The sequence below is a fragment of the Fomitopsis serialis genome (assembly GCF_022376445.1).
Source record: "Fomitopsis serialis strain Sig1Antser10 chromosome Unknown B0H18scaffold_30, whole genome shotgun sequence".
NCBI lineage: Eukaryota > Fungi > Basidiomycota > Agaricomycetes > Polyporales > Fomitopsidaceae > Fomitopsis > Fomitopsis serialis.
In genome coordinates, this window is record NW_025954990.1 from 360315 (window position 1) to 378037 (window position 17723).

At 56.6% G+C, this 17723-nt stretch overlaps 7 protein-coding genes across 7 annotated transcripts; 3 read left to right on the top strand and 4 right to left on the bottom strand.

Moving 5' to 3' along the window:
- Positions 1-1073: 1073 nt before the first annotated feature.
- On the top strand, positions 1074-2155 carry B0H18DRAFT_1005652 (uncharacterized protein). The gene is made up of 4 exons (XM_048028591.1): positions 1074-1243; positions 1314-1430; positions 1484-1606; positions 1665-2155. The coding sequence occupies exons 1-4, from the start codon at positions 1212-1214 to the stop codon at positions 1885-1887; spliced, it is 495 nt and encodes a 164-aa protein (XP_047893873.1). The 5' UTR covers positions 1074-1211; the 3' UTR covers positions 1888-2155.
- A 546-nt stretch (positions 2156-2701) lies between these two features.
- B0H18DRAFT_333421 (uncharacterized protein) lies at positions 2702-3718 on the top strand. The gene is made up of 2 exons (XM_048037646.1): positions 2702-3020; positions 3069-3718. The coding sequence occupies exon 2, from the start codon at positions 3078-3080 to the stop codon at positions 3600-3602; it is 525 nt and encodes a 174-aa protein (XP_047893874.1). The 5' UTR covers positions 2702-3020; positions 3069-3077; the 3' UTR covers positions 3603-3718.
- Positions 3719-5352: 1634 nt separating this feature from the next.
- B0H18DRAFT_333437 (uncharacterized protein) lies at positions 5353-5979 on the bottom strand. The gene is made up of 2 exons (XM_048037647.1): positions 5722-5979; positions 5353-5667 (listed from the first exon to the last, which is right to left on the bottom strand). Exons 1-2 carry the CDS (start codon positions 5765-5767, stop codon positions 5411-5413), a joined length of 303 nt encoding a protein of 100 aa, XP_047893875.1. The 5' UTR covers positions 5768-5979; the 3' UTR covers positions 5353-5410.
- Positions 5980-8000: 2021 nt separating this feature from the next.
- On the top strand, positions 8001-10389 carry B0H18DRAFT_333478 (uncharacterized protein). The gene is made up of 4 exons (XM_048037648.1): positions 8001-8262; positions 8355-9632; positions 9690-10202; positions 10262-10389. The coding sequence occupies exons 1-3, from the start codon at positions 8103-8105 to the stop codon at positions 10172-10174; spliced, it is 1923 nt and encodes a 640-aa protein (XP_047893876.1). The 5' UTR covers positions 8001-8102; the 3' UTR covers positions 10175-10202; positions 10262-10389.
- Positions 10390-10545: 156 nt separating this feature from the next.
- B0H18DRAFT_1104366 (uncharacterized protein) lies at positions 10546-11857 on the bottom strand (the record flags this gene model as incomplete). The annotated part of the gene is made up of 2 exons (XM_048032610.1): positions 10546-10951; positions 11235-11857. 2 exons carry the CDS (start codon positions 11855-11857, stop codon positions 10546-10548), a joined length of 1029 nt encoding a protein of 342 aa, XP_047893877.1.
- A 1665-nt stretch (positions 11858-13522) lies between these two features.
- On the bottom strand, positions 13523-15271 carry B0H18DRAFT_1005673 (uncharacterized protein). Its single transcript, XM_048028592.1, has 2 exons — positions 14118-15271; positions 13523-14054 (listed from the first exon to the last, which is right to left on the bottom strand). Exons 1-2 carry the CDS (start codon positions 15004-15006, stop codon positions 13576-13578), a joined length of 1368 nt encoding a protein of 455 aa, XP_047893878.1. The 5' UTR covers positions 15007-15271; the 3' UTR covers positions 13523-13575.
- Positions 15272-16594: 1323 nt separating this feature from the next.
- B0H18DRAFT_1005683 (uncharacterized protein) lies at positions 16595-17415 on the bottom strand. Its single transcript, XM_048028593.1, has 3 exons — positions 17309-17415; positions 16719-17253; positions 16595-16662 (listed from the first exon to the last, which is right to left on the bottom strand). Exons 1-2 carry the CDS (start codon positions 17382-17384, stop codon positions 17066-17068), a joined length of 264 nt encoding a protein of 87 aa, XP_047893879.1. The 5' UTR covers positions 17385-17415; the 3' UTR covers positions 16595-16662; positions 16719-17065.
- Between the last annotated feature and the right edge of the window lie 308 nt (positions 17416-17723).

Genomic DNA, 17723 nt, shown 5'->3' on the forward strand with positions numbered 1-17723 from the left:
CTAAGCCTGGCCAGTAGTGCCTGCTGGTCTCGAGGCTATGCTGTACGTGGTTGGCCTTCTATCGCTCGCATCTCACACATGCACCGCGGGCATGACACGCTGCAGTCATGTTATGTCTTTGGCACGACAAGGCCTCGAGCCAGTAATCCTGAACACGGTGCTACATATTCAAGTGGGTACCGCAGTACAACCGACGGACGGACAAACTGCACGTGACTGGATGGTGTAGGATTGCCCACAGATCTATCGAAATGTATGGTACAGCACCGGTGGTTCCGAGGTCTAATGTGCACATTGGTGTGTGATACCATGCTGTCCGTTCTGTCAATGAGATCTGATCCATTCCCAGGCGCACCAACCTCGCTCTGGACGAAGCCCCGCGAGATCTACTTGATTTCCGCGGTTCCAAGGCTAAGGTTCCGTAGTCCCTTGCGTTTCAGCCTGTGTAATGCAACTGAACAAGTTCATGTACGCACACCGGATAGGAACATTTACACCCGAGTCGCGGACCCGAGCTGGCAGGGAAGGAGGATGCGGACAAGAATCGAGGTGTGTCTGCTGTTCCTAACTGTCTGTGGTTCCCATCTCATGACGCGCTAGCGGTAGTGCAGGGTTTCATGAATTCCGCACGCAGTCGGGCCCATTCGCTGTGACCGGACGACCGTCGTTCGAGATTGGATCGGACAGAGGGCGGCTGATCTAGTTATTATCAGGCTGTCTAGCAGGGTGCCGATGATTGCATCGTGAGTGCGAATACCTGACGCTGCAGTTGATTTGTACTCAGAAACGACTCCAGGGTTGAGTAGTGTGATATCCTTGAGTTCAAGTTGCTGTAGGCTGTCCGGTGCCGGTGGGTCCGCTATGCCATATGCAGTAACTATACCAAAGTGGAATGTACCACGTGTGAGTTGTTTTCGGCCTCCCGTTTACTCCCGCGACACTTTCCACATTGGGCATTCTGCGGTATGTGGGCGTTTGTGGGTCCACGCCTGCTATCGAGGGCGCGCGTTTCGATTGGTTGACTAACGCTCGGCGTTAGCAACGGATTGGTTTCCCATTTCTCCCGCTCCCACAGGACGAAATGCATATAAAGCCGACCATGATCACCGCAAAGTCCCCATCATCGCCCCGCCAGCCATCCAAGCCTTCGCACTTCCCAGCCTCCCGCATCACCACCCCCTCGTCGACCGAGTCATTACAAGCTGGCTATCATGTCTGCTCAGGCCTCTACTCCTCGACCTTCGTCATACCCTCCGTCTTCACCTGGAGCAACGCTCAGGAGCACGATCTCGAGCCCAAACGATCTCCGGCAGCCGCGAGCACTTCGACGCGCAGCTCTCAACCCCGCCTGTCGCATTCACTCACGCACCGCGTACCCAGGCTGCTAGCCTTGAAGAGGGTACGAACGCGATTGACGACTTCTTCGGCGCGTCCTCCTCTCGCTCGCCTCGCGGCACGCAGGACAGCCGCCACGACGCGGCAGCCTTGCCCGGCACCACGACGACGCGCCGCCGCCGTACTCCTGCTCTTCCGCGCCTCCTGCGTACACACGCTACGCGGAGCACCCCACCCTCGCCATGTATCTCTTCAAGTTCGGCTTCCGTGAGTACCTCTGCTTCCCTTCTTCGTTGTTAACACCCATGCTGACTCCCTGTTCCTCGCAGTGTTCCCTCTGTTCTGGATCGCCGGCGCGCTCATACTCATCTCCCCCTCCGCGCGCCCGAGGACTGGGAGCTCTCGAAGACAGAGGCGGAACGCGAGGAGCTGATCGAGAACATGCGCCATACGGAGGTCAAGTGGGCGAAGCGCTGCCTCATCGCGCTCTCCGTCCTTATCCTCGTCGTTCTCACCGTCGTGCTCGCCGCCGTGTTCCTGACGAGGACATGAAGACGGTCATACCCCATCGCGTCGTAACGCTCACGAATCCGACGCGCTCCTATCTCCGGCTCTAGCAGCCGCCATAGCCACCCCGCCGAGTCCTAGCGACTGAGGAAGAATGCCTCCGCTGGCGACCCCAACCTCCGCTCCTTCGCCCCGCCGCTCTATGCCTCGGAGACATCGCGCTGGCGTATCCAGGCCGCAGCCCCCGCCGTCGCCATCCCGGCAGCTTGTTCTCCACAAATGATGTCCCAGTCGTCCACCCTCGACACCACCCACGAGCCCCTCAGGCTGTCTACGAATCCTTCCTACTACGAGTTCAACGGCTGAGTGAAACTGGCCATTCTCGCTTCGGTATACTGTATCGTTATTGCTTATTTCTTATTTTTGTACGACTGTATCGTTATATGAACATCACGAACTTGAATCTGTCATGCACTGAAGACGACTTGAGTACCGCAGTAATTCGTAGAAAAGGAAACTGATCAGGGTGCCCCGGCCGGTGCAAGCAGCAAACGTCGCAACTGTTCACTCGCACAGGGTAACCGGAGGAGCCAACCTTTGACCAACCCCTACCGCACAAGGCAAGTCTATACACGGGCCGTCCTACGAGATTTCGATGCGCTGGGAGCCTTCACTGCACCGAGTGTGTTCGGACAGCGGCTCTAGCTGAGCTTGTTGACCGCAGCTCGGAAGGCACCCAGTGCCGGCTTCACTTCGACAGGTGGGTGATGCTCGAAGTTCGGAGCCTCGAACCTACAGGTGATGCGAGGTTGATCATATGCATGCTGACCTACGCGTACGTCCGACCAGTCACTCCTTGGATTCTGGTAGCGATGGTACTCGGATCCCGGCCCTCTCCGGCCAACCATATGCTTCATGTTTGTGAAATACCGAGGAAGGCCGCTACAGAAGGCGCACGCCGATCTGCGATTGCCGGCCTTTTACTCAGTTCTATCGCAGCGAAGAGCACATGGAGGATGGCCCGCATGGGGCACTGTGCTCACACGAGATAACAGTGGGAACGGTACAAGGTTTGGTCAAGTCAAACCTTATAGTACGCAAGCTACTTAATCTAACGCTCCCCAAGCACCTGTATCTCGGTCCCCTCCACAGGTCAAACCAGGGTCAAACGTACGTACGTCTTGTACGGGAATTTCAGATCACTTACGCTATGCGGGACGTGACAGAGCACTGACATGCAGAACATCGTTCTTCCCGTCGGCTGGGCGTCGGGCCCCAGATACCTCCTGCCGGCTCATTCAAGGTCCCTTCCCAACATCAAGATCGCAGCGCACGACCAGGATGCCGATGGAGCTACACGGGACGAAGGTAATGCTCCCAGTGCGCACGATGTACTTGGAGCACGACCACTCGCCACCCACATATCCGATCGCTGTCCTATCGAAATCTACGAGAATGTCATCGAGTACCTATACCCCTGGAAGCCCGCGCTGGCCATTGCGGCATTGGTTTCCCGGACATGGTATCCTCGCGCCGCTTCGCGCCTCTATCACACCGTTGTCATCAGAAGGCGCGCGAGCTACGAGTTGCTGGTGAAGCAGCTACGCACGTCGCCCCGTGTCCAGCGATGGCTACAGTCTACACACAAAGTAGCGTTCCGCGAAGGCCCAGGTATACCCTTCCTGGACGCCTTCCCTATGGTCTTCGGCCCTGCTGCCCTGCCCTGCAGGTCCTCGACATCAATTGGATCTGCGTCGTAACATGCATCCGACTTTCCATCTTGCCTGCATCAGCTCCAGCACATCGTGTCCTTACGTCTGGATGAAGTTCAACTGAGCAGTCCCAGTTGCGACAGATTGTCTGTGCGTTGAAATGTCTGGAGGAGCTTGATCTGTGCACCGTGGTATTTATCCAGCCGCGGCTACTACCGCACTCTAGGCTCCAAGACAGCATTCGGCTCAAGCGTCTCCGAATCCTAGCAACGACGGAGAATGTACAGAGACGAGCGAATGGATGGCCGATGGGCTTGCAAGGTCGGGGATCTGCACTCTCTGGTCGAACTGGAGACGCGCTTCGCCACCGATGAGAGGGCTGAGCATGACAACCGGCTCCTCGAGGCCTCGGGGCAGTCTCTGACCTCTTTCCATTGTTGCAGCTTCGGGAGCTCCATGGTGAGTAGTCTCTCCATGGTTCTCTTACTGAGTTACATAATCATCGCTAAGATTTGGACATCTCACAGGTCATTCTCCGTGCAATCTAGTGCACAACACGGCCTTACGTCAATTGACGTTAAATTTATCTTATCAAAGGCTCCAACCGCGCAAACTTGGTGAGTCCCATTGGGTGCCTGGCGATATGGCGCATACACGGAGGGCTCGGATTGGGCAGATGCAGCAAGCGAGCTTCACGGAGCCTTTTCCACGGTCCGCAGTTACCAGCTCGAGTACATCGCAGTCCACTTCAGCTTCGGGCTTCATGACCCAATGGACGACGACTACTTCAAGCAGTCTTACAAGAAGCTCGAAGCCGACTCCCGCAGCCTGCACGATGTCATGGTCGGGCCGTACTTCGACGCATTGAGGGACGTCAGGATTGAGGTGCTGCCTGTTCAATATAATCGCAGGCATTATACAAGAAGTCGGCGGACGACTTCGCCAGTGCAATTGCCCGTCTGTTACGGCGATTGTTCAACCCATGGCATGATCGTGGCATCTAGTAGCCTTTGATACCGCCTTGACGACGAGTAGGTACTGACCTTGGAAGGGTCAACTTCTAGTCTGAAACAGACGCCTCGGTGCGTGTTTCACTCGGTCTCGGTCTCGGTCCACCAGACACTGACGCAACCTGCGACGACCCGAAGCAGGATCTGTGCCCGTATATCTCACTTCATCAATTTTGCAACCCGTAAACACAATCGTATACTATTCATCGACCGCACACTCACCGGTGTTCAGTCGAGGTGCCTCGGATACTTCCTCCCCGTCCCCTCCCGTCCCCCTCCTATCCCCGTCGCCCTTCGGCTCCCTACATATTTGATATGATCTGGGCCATTGATTATTAGAGATCAGCGGCACGGCCATTTATTATATCTATTCGCGCAGCATATTCGTGCACGCTCTCATAACTGTAGTCGGACGCAAACCGTGTCAATAGGTGTGTACATGTACTGTATCCGACAGTCTACATCGTCCATACTATCGGACGTCCTTACAAGTCAGGTGAACACAGCGACGGGTGTCCGTACACTCGCCCTCGCTAATGGCCCCACTTGTCGTCGACGGCGCTGTGCACTACTTACGATGGTGCCGTGATTCACCTCTGCAGCATGTTCACGCGCGCTCGGTTGGGCGTTTGAATACGTTCGATATTATTGGGTTCAGCAGTGATGCTGCAAGGGCTTACCAGGCTACGATCGCGAGGCGTCTGCTGGCGTTCGATTCGTGGGGCCTCTAGCATGGCTCCTCGAGACTGGGTATATTTGTCGCGAATACTGAGTTTCTGCGAGGTGTTGTGAGTGATCACGCCGCAGTCGTACGAGCGCACGTCCTCGCCCAGTGGTACGGATTGTTCATCTCCGGAATCTAACCAACGTCGCGTCGTCAGCGTTCTGCGTCACTGTGGCTTGGAAGCTGCAAACCACATATATGGTTCGTGAGCAGCTCGCAGTGACGGAACGCAGCTTCTCATACGCGAGGGGGTGTTCGAAGCGCAGAAGACCAGAATGCAACCGCACTCGAATGTTGGTATCGAAGGCCAACGTCCCTTCACTCAACCTCCTGGGCCCGCTCGTCGTATTCGTCACGGACGGATGCTTGGCATGCTGAGCTTCTGGGCCAGTCAATGTCGCTATCTACTCGATGGAATTATTCACGTACCTACACAACGCAGACCTTCGTCGAAACGTTTGTGCGGCTGTCCTCGACATTGATATTGAGCTTGATAGAAGTAAGGGATCATGCGGGATGTCGCAGTGGCCAGAGGACGCCGAGGATACTATGCAATAGCAAGCGGTTCAGGTTTTACAGAAACAAAGGATGCCACAGTCCAGTAGATCAGGCGACGGCGAGAGCATACAATGCGTACGCGCACAGAGTATGCCTGTCTGATCGGACATGGGAGACGAAGGGCTAACAGTAGACACGCTCGTCTGAATACCAATGGAAGATATGGTTCCATATGTGTAGAGTACGATGAGGATGGCGGAGTAACGTCTTCTCCTGCTTGGAGATACGGCCAGCTCATCGTCCGCAACGTGAGACCCCTACCCACGCAATCACCATCCGCGCGGAGGGAGGGCTAAGACGCGATGTCAGAAGCACGACGTTGCCGTTCGCTCGACCGTCTATCGTCTATCGCAGTATCGAGAGGAGGCACTCATACGCCGATCGCGGAAGCGAAATTTTGTGCTGTGCGACAACTTGAAGAGCCGCGCAATGGCAGCCCAGAGCGGGAACGTCCCTCGCAGGCGATGGGTCCCCAGCGGTCGGCGAGCGTTGCTGGTCAACGAACTGCGGGTTCCGTCCATTCGTCCTGTGTATGGGTCGGACGGTGGCCGTAGGTCGTGTACTAAAACGGCAGGCAGTGAGCGCGACATGTCCACTGCTCAACTAGAAGAGATTCCCACCAGGCATGACGTACGCGGTGAGGCTTGTTGCGCGGGAGGTGACCGTCGGCGGCCCCGCGAGACACGCGTAGCATACGAATTGGGTATATGCGCAGAGGTGCGTAGGGCACAAGGTCCGCGCTGCAGCGTCGCGGTCCGTTCAGCCAGGTGAGAGCGAAGGTACGTCGCCCTTTTGTGTTCGTGTAGAACGCCTCAGGGACGAACCACCAAGAAACCCGATGCGACACCCGTGCTGCGCCCACCGAAGGCAGCGAACGCACGTCCTCGATGGTTCTCAGAATCTATCCCGGGAGGTGCCACGTTCCAGCCATAGATGGTAACGTGGTGCATGAGACGTGCCATAGACACGACTACCCGCACCGCGCGCGACATGCGGCCTGCTGAGACTCGGAGGATGCATCACGGAAGCTTTCGACCCACGCAGCTCCTACTGCGGGGATACCGGCGGACGCGGAGGTTATTAAGCCTGAGCGAATTCGTCGCTGCGATAAGCGCGAGACGTGTAGAGGCGAGAATCAACGGTAGTAGAAGGGCAGATGGGTTGATCGGTATCGATGACCCGGAAGGCGAACACGAGAGCGCGCGATGTTGCAGAGAAGCGGCGGCATCGCGGTATGCCAGGACCGGCGCGTCGCCTGAGACGGGGGAGTGGTGGGGGCGCGAATCGAGCGAGTGCCCACCAGCCCAAGGTACATAGAAAACCCTCTTGGGATACGTATCCAGTGCTGGAATATGCAGTGATGTTGCGTGCACGATGGATGACCTACGGAGAGCCCTCTGAGGGTGAGGTCGACTGGACGGAGAAGGAGCGTGCTTACCATCTACCAAGCAAACGCGTCCGTCAGAATTACGCGTCCAGTGGCCGGGGATGACGAACGATCTCGCGCCTTCTACGTCGGGGCGATTGCAATCTTGGGGTACATGATAGGCTTGCTTGCAGTAGAGTCTGACGAGCATGCTCATATTCATGAACACGAAAGACGATGCAACAGAACTGAGTCGAGACTCACCGGAACGACCCTGTTTGCCCTACAAGCCTGCACTGTCAGTACACAGGTCTCATGAGTGGCATTGAGGTGGAGAAGAGAGGATAGGCGGGAGTCGAGCAAATTGAGTCAGGACAGCGGCCAGCACCGGAACTGAGTACTGAAGATGGGGCCCAACACGCAGCGAGTGGAAGCGGTACATAAGAGTCAGCACACCATATCAGACACGTATAAGAACTGGCCATGAAGCTCTCGAGTCGCCGAGGAGGCTTTCAGACTGCAGGATCATGGAACGGCGAGGCGTACGACCTTCAGGGGAACGGATATCGCGGAACAGCGGTGCACGACCTGCCAGCTGAGGGCGGTTATGTGTGAGACGCGGTAAGTGGTTCATGTCGTCGTCACATCGTCGCAGGCAGGCGGCAGGCAGTGAGCGAGAGTTGCAAGCACGCGGTCTCTTTGGCAGCGGACGACGGCGGACAGAGGACGGCGCGCTGGGGCGCTTCACCCCGCCACATGGGCGCCTTTATTACCGTTCTCCGTTTGCTACTTACTGAGCTACTCAAAGTTCATGATCACACAACGGCTATGTACATCCCTGGCCAAACGAAACCCGCTGCCGTGGATGGCGAAGGCGTAGAACGGCTGCGATGACAACACTGCCGGCTCTGGACGGATGGACGGCAGGCGTACTATGGCACGGCGTGCGTATTAGAGGGTGGACGACTCCACGACCGAAGAGAAGGTGCATCCCTCCCAAGCTAGGACTAGACACCGCGCGGCCAGCTCCGGTGAGTGTCCTTCTAAATGGCGAGTCTCATAGCCTGTTCTCCTCAACTGTCGTTCGCTCCGGCTGCGGTCGTTCTAACTGCACCCGTCTTATGCTCACCTTCTCGTTCCAGAACGTCCCACCCCGCGTTTCCTCTTTCCCCGCCGCCCCGCACGCACGCACGCTCGCCGCAATTTAACCTCACACCGTTCATGGCGGATTGCATCCGTCGCTGCGCTGCCGTCCCTGGGTGATCGCCCCGAGTTCCAGTCGGTCGAGGTGGCAGCGATGACGACGCTTCCCTCCGCCGACCGCGTCGACCACGGCCTAGTACGTGGATGCTGCTATACACGCGCGTCACCGGTGTTCTTTGGTCTCGGCTTCCCTCGCTGCAGACGTCGCGTTCGCCGGATTCGCACCCACTCCGATGTCGATTTGTCCCGCAACAGTCGCTCGACTGTCGCTGACATTTCTCAGACTTATATTCTAGATTCGTCCACGCCTCAACATCTGTGCGGTGGAACTGTGCCTGACGCGGCCGATGCAGACAATTCCGCCGAATTCCCTCTACGTTACCTCTTGCCGCCACTACCCATCGAAGTCTATGATCGCATTCCTCCCGAGATCTTCGAAGTCATCATCGATTTCATGGCCAGGCCCATGCTTCTAGACATAGCGCTGGTCAGTCGAACCTGGTATCCTCGCGCGATGTCCAATTTCTATCACACGGTCTATATCGGCGATCGGACAGCCTTTGACTTGCTGGTGAAGCAATCACGCGTCTCGCTCCGCGTCAAGCATTGGCTCGCGACAACGCACACGGTAGTCGTCCAGCGCAAGTCCTTTCCTCTCACGAAACCGGGCCAGGATCATCTTCCATTCATGGATTCCCTGCCTCTCGTCTTTGCCGACTCATTGCCTGCTCTGCGAGTGCTCAAGATCCATCGGGCTCTGCGTCCCGTCATGCACTCCACGTTCTATCTTGCCCTGCGTCTTCACAAGCAACTCGTGTCCTTGCATTTGGTGGATGTCCAGCTGTCCAACGTCGCTCAGCTACAGCGGATCATCCGTGCGTTCCCGCGCTTGGAAGAGCTTGTCTTATCTGGTGTATCCTTCATACAAGCGCACTCTGTGGATGTGGCATCCCAGCCTCTCGCCGCCACGCTAGCCACCACCCGGCTCAAACGCCTTGTTCTCGTATGCGACCCGGGGATCAAGCCATTGGCACTGAGATCCATGGTCGACTGGCTTACATGTCCGGCACTCTGCGCGTCCCTTCGTGACTTGAGCGTGCAATTCCGAAACCTCGCACATGGCGACTGTGGATTCACGTCCGGCCTCATCGATCGCATGCTGGAAGGGAGTGGACCGTCGCTCACTTCCTTTAGTCAGACCCACGACAAGGCTCCCGGTCAGGAACGTCCCGCTTCTTCGCACGAACGACCGCTGAGTTCAGCCCGTTTCACAGATCTTCTACGTCCGTGCTTCGTGCACAATACCGCTTTGCGTCATCTGGAGTTGTCAGTGAACGTCTACTTCACTGGCCCTTGGAGTAATCTGTCCGAACGAACGTGGCTAGATCCAGCAGACGAACTGCGCGTTGCCCTTTCTACGGTCCGAAGCACCCAGCTGGAGTCCATCACGATTCGCCTCAACATCACGCTCTATGGCTGTCCGGAAACGGTCGAGGAGCTGGACATACCCTCCAAGCAGCTCGACTCGACGTCGCGCAGTCTGCATAGCGCCATGATCCAGCCGTACTTCGACATGCTGAAGGGCGTCGACGTCGAGATGCTGGTTCAATACGTGCTCCCTTGGAACCGTAGGAAGAGTATGGAGAAGCCGGCGCGCTCCGCCGCCGAAGCGGTCTGTTCCACGTTCGGCCAGCTGTTCGCGCCCTGGAGCGATCGCGGTATAGTCAATATCACGAAGAATCTGAAAAGGCGTCGGTAGCGTTGGCGTACTAGTGAACATACTTCAGGTGCGTATATCCTGTAGTATCACTCCCTGCAGGACACCGACCGACTCTTTGAACTGTAGCGATAGGCGGGACTCGCGGCGTGTGCTAACATTTATACCGATGGGTGCATTCATGGACTCTGCAGACTGGCCTTGTATCCACTGTTTCCTCGCGAACTAGGCTTCGGTATCTCAGCTTGTTCCGTCCATCTACTTTGCTGCTAAGGTGAATTCCAAGATCCGTGCATATTTACTGTTCATTCGAGCTCACATGCCGTAGTAGATGGGTCTCATCCGAGTAAAGTTGATAGCGAGGAAATCGATGGTGGTACACACTATATTGTCTACATAGTTTATCTACGGAGCTATGGCCAGCTCCCGATTGTCGTCAGCCCACCCCAAGTCGTGTATGAGATGTCGACCAAACCGCGCTTGTGCCACGGCCTAAGGAATTGACAAAACACGGGAACGGTCGCTCGCGCGATGTCGTCCGCCCAGTCCGCACTACGTCTCCTATCGTGCCAGATCTTCACCTTGACACCGACGTCCTTCAGCCCATCGAAGTACGGCGTAACCATGACGTCGTGCATACTGCGCAGGTCGGCCTCGAGTTCCCCGCATGATGGGATGCAGTCCTCCCTGTCTGCTGGCAAGCGGCCGAGCGTAAAGTAGATCATGGTGTCAATAGTGATGTGCTCGATCTGGGAACTCCGGACCGTGGAGAGGGTAGCGTGCAGCTCGGTCGCCACCGCTCGCCAGTTAGCGTCTGGCCTGTTGAGATGGATGTTCAGGTCGAGTTTCAAGGTACGCAGGGCTGTGTTGTGGATGAGGCTGAATCTGGCCGGGGGATAACCTGTGGATTGTCATAGTGTTAGCGATTGCCCGCGAGAGCTCGAAAGAGCTCTGACCATGCCAAAAGTCATATATCCGATGGAAGGAGGTCAAGGATGACCCGCTTGCCCCGAGGAGTCGATCGACTTGCTCGCATGCAAGTTTGAGATGGGGATCATCTTTACACAAGAACCGTACAACCAAATTGCGGAGAGAGACACACAGTGCCGAAGTGACAAGCCAGTTGGCTTGGCTGATGAAGGAGTCCGAGCCAGCATTTGGATGAGCAGAGATTGTAAGGACCTTGAGCCGTGTATTGGACTGAGGCCGAAGCGGGGTGTCTGTCCAATAGGGGGGTCGAGAACTGACGTAACGTGGTTGCCTGAAGGTCACCCGGTCCAATGCCAGGTCTTCGAGGTGCGGAAACGCGCAGACGATCCGCCGTAGCTGCGCAACATTCCCCAGCACAGCATCATCCAAGCGCAGCGACATGATGTGGGTGAAGCAACGGAGGGCATGGTAGAACGTCGGGTGTAGGTTGTAACACAGCATTCGACGGATGTCGAGTACTCGGAGAGCAGGTAATGTATGGGCGAAGACGAGAGGCAGGGTATCGAGGAACAGGATGCCTTCTCGCTGTGACTCGGCTCGGTAGGAACCAAGGGCTACGAGATCGCGGGTAGTCGCAAGCCATTGCTTGACGCGAGGCGACGTGCGAGACTGCTCGACCAACAGGTCGTAGTGCGCGCGTGACTTGATTACGACGGTGGAATAGAGGCAGCGACTGGCTCGGGAGTGCCAAGCGCGACAAACCAACACGGCATTCAGCAAGGTACACACGGGCATATAGTCAATGATGTCTTCAAGCACCTCGAGAGGAATGCGATCTGAAAGGTGCAACGGCAAGGACTTCGACGACATCCTCATCTTGATTCCATTTATCGCTCTCTTCATAATCTGCCAAGTACGTTTCTTCCCATCCATTGCCTTCTTCAACCAGTTCGTCTTCGCTGTCTCGTAAGCGTGGCCTGCATTCAATGCACGGGCGGTATTGAATGAATGAGCCCCAGGTATGAGTCTGGACGACACGTCGGCGATGCCTGCCCCATGACTGAGAGACAAACCAACAGGAAGGTTGATTTCCTGTCTCATCTGTCCGGTCCCAATGTACGTCAGTAAACGGTGACCAGTGGACTCCTCAGCAAACTATACGCACGAGGGAGTCTGCAAGAGAAGGAGGGAGCTTCTGTAGGCAGCGTTCAGTCAAAGATTTTCCTTACCGTAACCTTGCACTGCTTACTGTTGTCTGTCACCAGTCCGACGACATGATAGCCACAATCCTTTATTGCACATAAGCTCAAAGACGTCTCCCCATGTGGTCCTGGGAGCTGAACGCCCAAGAATAACCTGTTCTGCGAGTTCGAGTGGCGAACATGCAATGATAACACCACGGCACTGGTTTTCGACTGACGTGCTGACTCACACTATATTCTATTCGGATCAGCCGTCCACACGCACATGTACGTTCACATCACCTTCCTGAAGCGCATCTGAATGGCCATATGGCTGGATTATGACATCGTGCCTCTTGTGTGGGAATATACAAAGAGTCAGTGCCTTGTGTTCATTCCGCCTTGTGCAGGATCGTGAGACGGTGAGATCGACCCTATTGTGCTCGGAGGTCGGATTAGTTGCTCCATACTGCATAGCCCATGTGCGACAATTGACCAGCTCACCATGGTGACCATATTGCAACGCTACGCGAAGCCCACGTTCAGGACTGACTGCCTACAGGCTACAGTACATCTGGGATCGCTATGACGGGGATAGCCTGATGAATATGTCGCGCTGTCAACCATTGATCATCTCAAGCTCCGAGCTTACGGCATGCGGATATCTCTCACCCTTGTAGGGATGGCAAGTACTTCGTGGAGGTGCGTCGGATACTGGATGACCTCCAGCATCTGCACGAACGAGTTGTCTATAGAAGACGGCCCTCATGCGTGACTGACAAATTACACATCCTACAAGACAATGTGCGTACCAGTTCCACCAGGAAAGTCAGGTTGAGATCGGTGCACGAAAACGACATCGACGTGGACCACGAGCAGAGGTGCGACGATGCCACGCTAGAGGCCGAAGCGTCCAGTTTGAAGACACAAAGATCTGGAATTACACCTGCATCGAGGGATTGTAAGCTACGTGAAGGAACTATGCGTCTACACTCACATCTAGCACCGGCATCCTCCATGTTTGGTGTCATAAGTCATTCGGGTCTGCCCGCGGCCGTGGCCCTATCAGCATAAGCTCGACACTGGGACCCACCGTCTTTCCCGGGTGCAGTATACCGGGAAAGCCAAGGTATTCCGCTCAAGTTCACCCAGAGCCTGCGTAACGTTGTTAACGTCGCTCTGAAGCAAGCAGTCCACGGTGGTGCTCGCGCGAGGCTCGCGACCGTCAGACTCCAGTAGGTGACGTGATCGCACCCATTCATGTCAACCGCAATGCACTCGTTGATACGACGCTATCCGGTCCCCGGAGCCAGGAGAGGTTGAATGAACTGTCTACTCTGCCCACAACTTCGTGGTCGTGGATGTGACGTTGACTTTGACTACACCGCGATCGTGCCATGGCGCGAACAATCGCCGTAATATGGGCTTCATCGCACTGACGAAGCGGTCCATCTCATCTTTCCTATCATCCTCAGAGTCAACCCAACACTCGACTTCTATCTCAATCTTGGCCTCCGCCAACACGTGAAAGTACGGCCGCACCATGACGTCGTGCAGACCGCGCGAGTCTGAGTCCAGCTGCTTGCAGCTTTGGGCGAAGTTCTCCTCGTTCACGGGGCTGGGTAACACGAACCTGAAGTGGACTGTGATGTGCTCGAGCTGGTAGCTCCGGACCGTGGAAAAGACCCCACGAAGCTCGTTTGCCGTGTCTGCCCATTCCGAGACCTCCGTGGGCTGGTAGGGGTCGACATTCAGCCTTACCGTCAACTGACGTAAGGCCGTGTTATGTACTAGGTTGCAAGGGGAGCGATCTGGTGGAAAAATTGGGTCTTAGCAACGTTCAACACAATATACGGAATCAGAAGACTACTTACGAAGGAGATTGAGGTCGCTGTGACAGTAGAAAGAGGTCAGAGACTGCCCCGCCGTCTCGAGGAGCCGATTGACATGCTCAATGGCAAGCTCTGTGTGCGTGCCATAGAAGGCCGTCACCAGTTCGGCCAGAGAGCTGCAGATCCCCGAGGATATAAGCCAATCGGCCGTCCGTCCGAACGTCTGTACGTGTTTGTCGGTGTCCGATACGACTTGGAGTCGCTTGGGCCGGATGTTGCAGGAGCCTCGGGAAGGATCATTTTGGGGTCTACCACCAGCAGACTGTGGTAGCTGTGGGTGGAGGAGTAGCACGGCGTCCAAAGCAAGCTCCTTCAGACACGGAAACGCACAGACAATCCGTCGTAACTGGGTGCTGTTGCTCAGTTCGACATGATGCAGCCGTAACGACACGAGGCGGTGGAGCTGACGCAGGGCAACATGGAAAGTCGGATGCATATTAGGGCGGAGAACGTAACCGATGTTGAGCCCTTGCAGGGCAGGGCATGCATGGCCGAAGACCAGAGGGAAGGCGTCCAGGAATGGGGTAACTGAGTCGGTCCAATGTTCCCCGAGCGCTACTTGGCGTGTGGACTGTAGCCACCGCTGGACACGGGGCGACGTGCGTAGCTGCTTCACCAACAAGTCGTAGCTCGCGCGCGAGGTGATGAGGATGGTGAGGTAGAGAAGGTAACTGGCGCGAGGATTCCATGCCTGACAAACCAATGCGGAACTGTAGAGCGTGCACTGGTCCATGTGCTCGATGACATTTTCATAGACTTCCATGGGTATGCGATTGGATAGGTCGGTGGTAAGGGACCGCTCTTCGTCGTCGACAGTGTTTGGCCTGCAGCTCGGGATCGATCTTCCGACGAGACGATATTCGTTCCACATGATCTGTCGTACCCAGACAGCGTAAGTCCCGGACAAGCTGTCCGCACAGATGTGACTTACAAGACTCGGGGAGACAGGTACCTGGGGAGCGTTCAATCGAGCGGCCTGCTGATGATGGTCGACTTGACGCTAGGGTCGTCGGACATTGGTATTCGGTGATCCGGACACTGCCGCTCAACCTGGGCCGTCGTAGCCTGGCTCAGCCTGGTCGTCGAATTCCACTGCGCACGGTGTGATCCCGTGTCAAACGCGCTGGGCTCCGCCTGTGTGACGATATGGACTTAGTTGGAACAAACCTGATACTTTCCACGGTGTCCTAATCCTCAGTACGTACTTACCTCTCGTGATCAGCATTTGTCAGCCAGAGAGTACATCACCAGGCTTACTAGGAGCTGGATGTGTGCGACGAGATAGTATCTGTAGACTGGAGCTGCCAGTGCGGTACAGTAGGAGGAGGTGTTTGCCGAAAAGGATTGCGCGTAAAATGGTCACGCGATCGTGTCTGCTCGATCGCCGAACTGGGCCTCCTCTCCTGGTTCTTCAGCTTCATCCCCAATGAAAAACGCATCTGCTGGGAGATGCTCCAAGCTGCTGGGAGCTGCGTGCGTCGTCAAAATGTGCCCGAATCTGCTCGGAGCTGCTGACGGCTTGTAGTAAAGTCACTAAATGACAGCTTGTCAACGAGTTAAGCTCATCGTCCTTAGTACTTAGTGCTTAGAGTCTTTTGCCTCTGAGTTGGAGCTGTAGCCTATCGATATCGCTGTCGAGTCCACCCCCTTGCGTTAAGCACTTACGGTACCAACTGCGCGGTGCCGGTGCGCATTATATCGCTAACGTTCCCGCCCGTTCTGGTATGACGTAATATCTTTGCAGCGACGGCGGTCGTCGTCGTCTTCCTGCCCCTCTCTCTCATGCTCTTACCACCACCATCGCCTAGTGTGCAATTGCCCGCTGCTTGTCTACTGCCCGCTCGCTCACCCTGCTGTATGCCTGTCTCATCTGCTTACGTGTCTCTTCTCTCGCCCATGTATCTTTCTCGCTTGCCACGCGCCTTCTTGCCTGCGCGCACACCTTGCTCGTCTGCCCGCCTCCTTGTTTGCCCTCCCTGCACACCTCGCTCACATTTAGCTGCCCGTCCACTCGCCCGTTCGTTCCCTAGCTGGCTGACTCATTCGGCGCCCGCTCATCCACCCGTCCGCATGATTCGTGCGGGACCCATGCACATCGCTGTAAGGATCGCTAGCGCGCCGGGCGACGCGATCTGCATCCCGTAAGTGTTTGTGCATTTGCCTGCCCATTTCTTCGCTCGCACATATCTGCGCTCGCCCGCCCGTCTCTGCGCCCGCCCGCGGCCCGTCTCTGCGCTCGCTCGCCCGCCCGCCCGCTTGCTCATCCGGCTCTCCGGCTGTGCAGCCACCTGAAATATATCGTGTATATAACACGATAGAACAGCACTGAGTGTCGACCCGCGATGTAGGTGCTTGAGGGCTGCAGATTGAAGAGCTCGTTGGAAACTTTAAGGTTCGTATTGATTTACCTATACATGTGTAGATACTGATCTGATACGATGGCATTGGACAGCACACGTCACACGGTAGCCTTGAGGCTACCGTCCAAGGCGGACGACAAGTGCCAGCGGGACCATCCGGGCGCGACCTACACACACATTGATCAGACGGTGCCCACATCCCCGGGCAGATGGAGCCACTCACGCGTTGATGAATTTGCGGATGTCGCCCACGGTGTGCGTCAGGTTCATCCGGCACACCATCCTCGTCCCGTCTGCGAGGCGCACCTGCACGCTCGTCGTCGGCAGGCTCTGGTCGACCTCGAAGCACGTCTTGATGCTCTCCGCCGACCGCACACTCGCCCCGCGTGCGCTTGGCTCTCCTACGCTCCCGGTTGCGGTCACGGGGAAGCTCCCCGGCATGTCGACAGACGCGGCCGCGCCGAGGCCCGCGATGGATGGGACGGGCGAGCCGAGGCGGTGTCCCTGCGGCCTCGCCGGAGAACACGTTGCGCGCCTTGGGCGGCGCCACGAACTCGTCGCTGAGCCACTTCACGACGCGGAGCTCGACCGGCTGTCCGGGGGAGATGTTGAGGATGTGCAGCGGCGCGCGGCTGCGTGAACACGAGTCAGTGTCATACGATAGGTGGGGTCGTCGTAGCGCATGAGGTCCCCGTCCTCGACGCTGAAGCTGTCGCGCCAGAAGGTGAGATGCCGTATCGCGGTCTCTTCTTCGGGAGCTGCACAGGAGCATGAGCAGACCTGCAAGGAGGAAGACGTACGGGGTGTACGTACGTATGTATGGAAGAGCTGGGGTCGGGGATGAACGTGCTGTCGACCTCGTCGCTTCCGAGTGTATGCCCACCTCCATCCTCCTGCGGCGGCCTGGCCCTTCGTCGCGGGTCAGTGATGCACCCGCATGAGATGGGATGCAACTCACTCTGCTGTGCAGCGCAAGAGATCACGTACTAAACTTCCGCCGGGGACAGCGCCCGGCCTGTTTGTGTTCTGCACCGATATTCCACTGGGATCCCACGCCCATCAGCGCTGCCGACTCTCCAAGTGGACGGACGTACACACCTTCGCTTGCCTCCCGCAAACCAGTTCTCGCCCTCCTGCTCAATGTCACAATAGCGGTATGAGCAGGAAGCTCATCGTTTGGTACGTCTCGGAGTGGCTGTACATCGTGGATAGCGAGACTAATACCTAT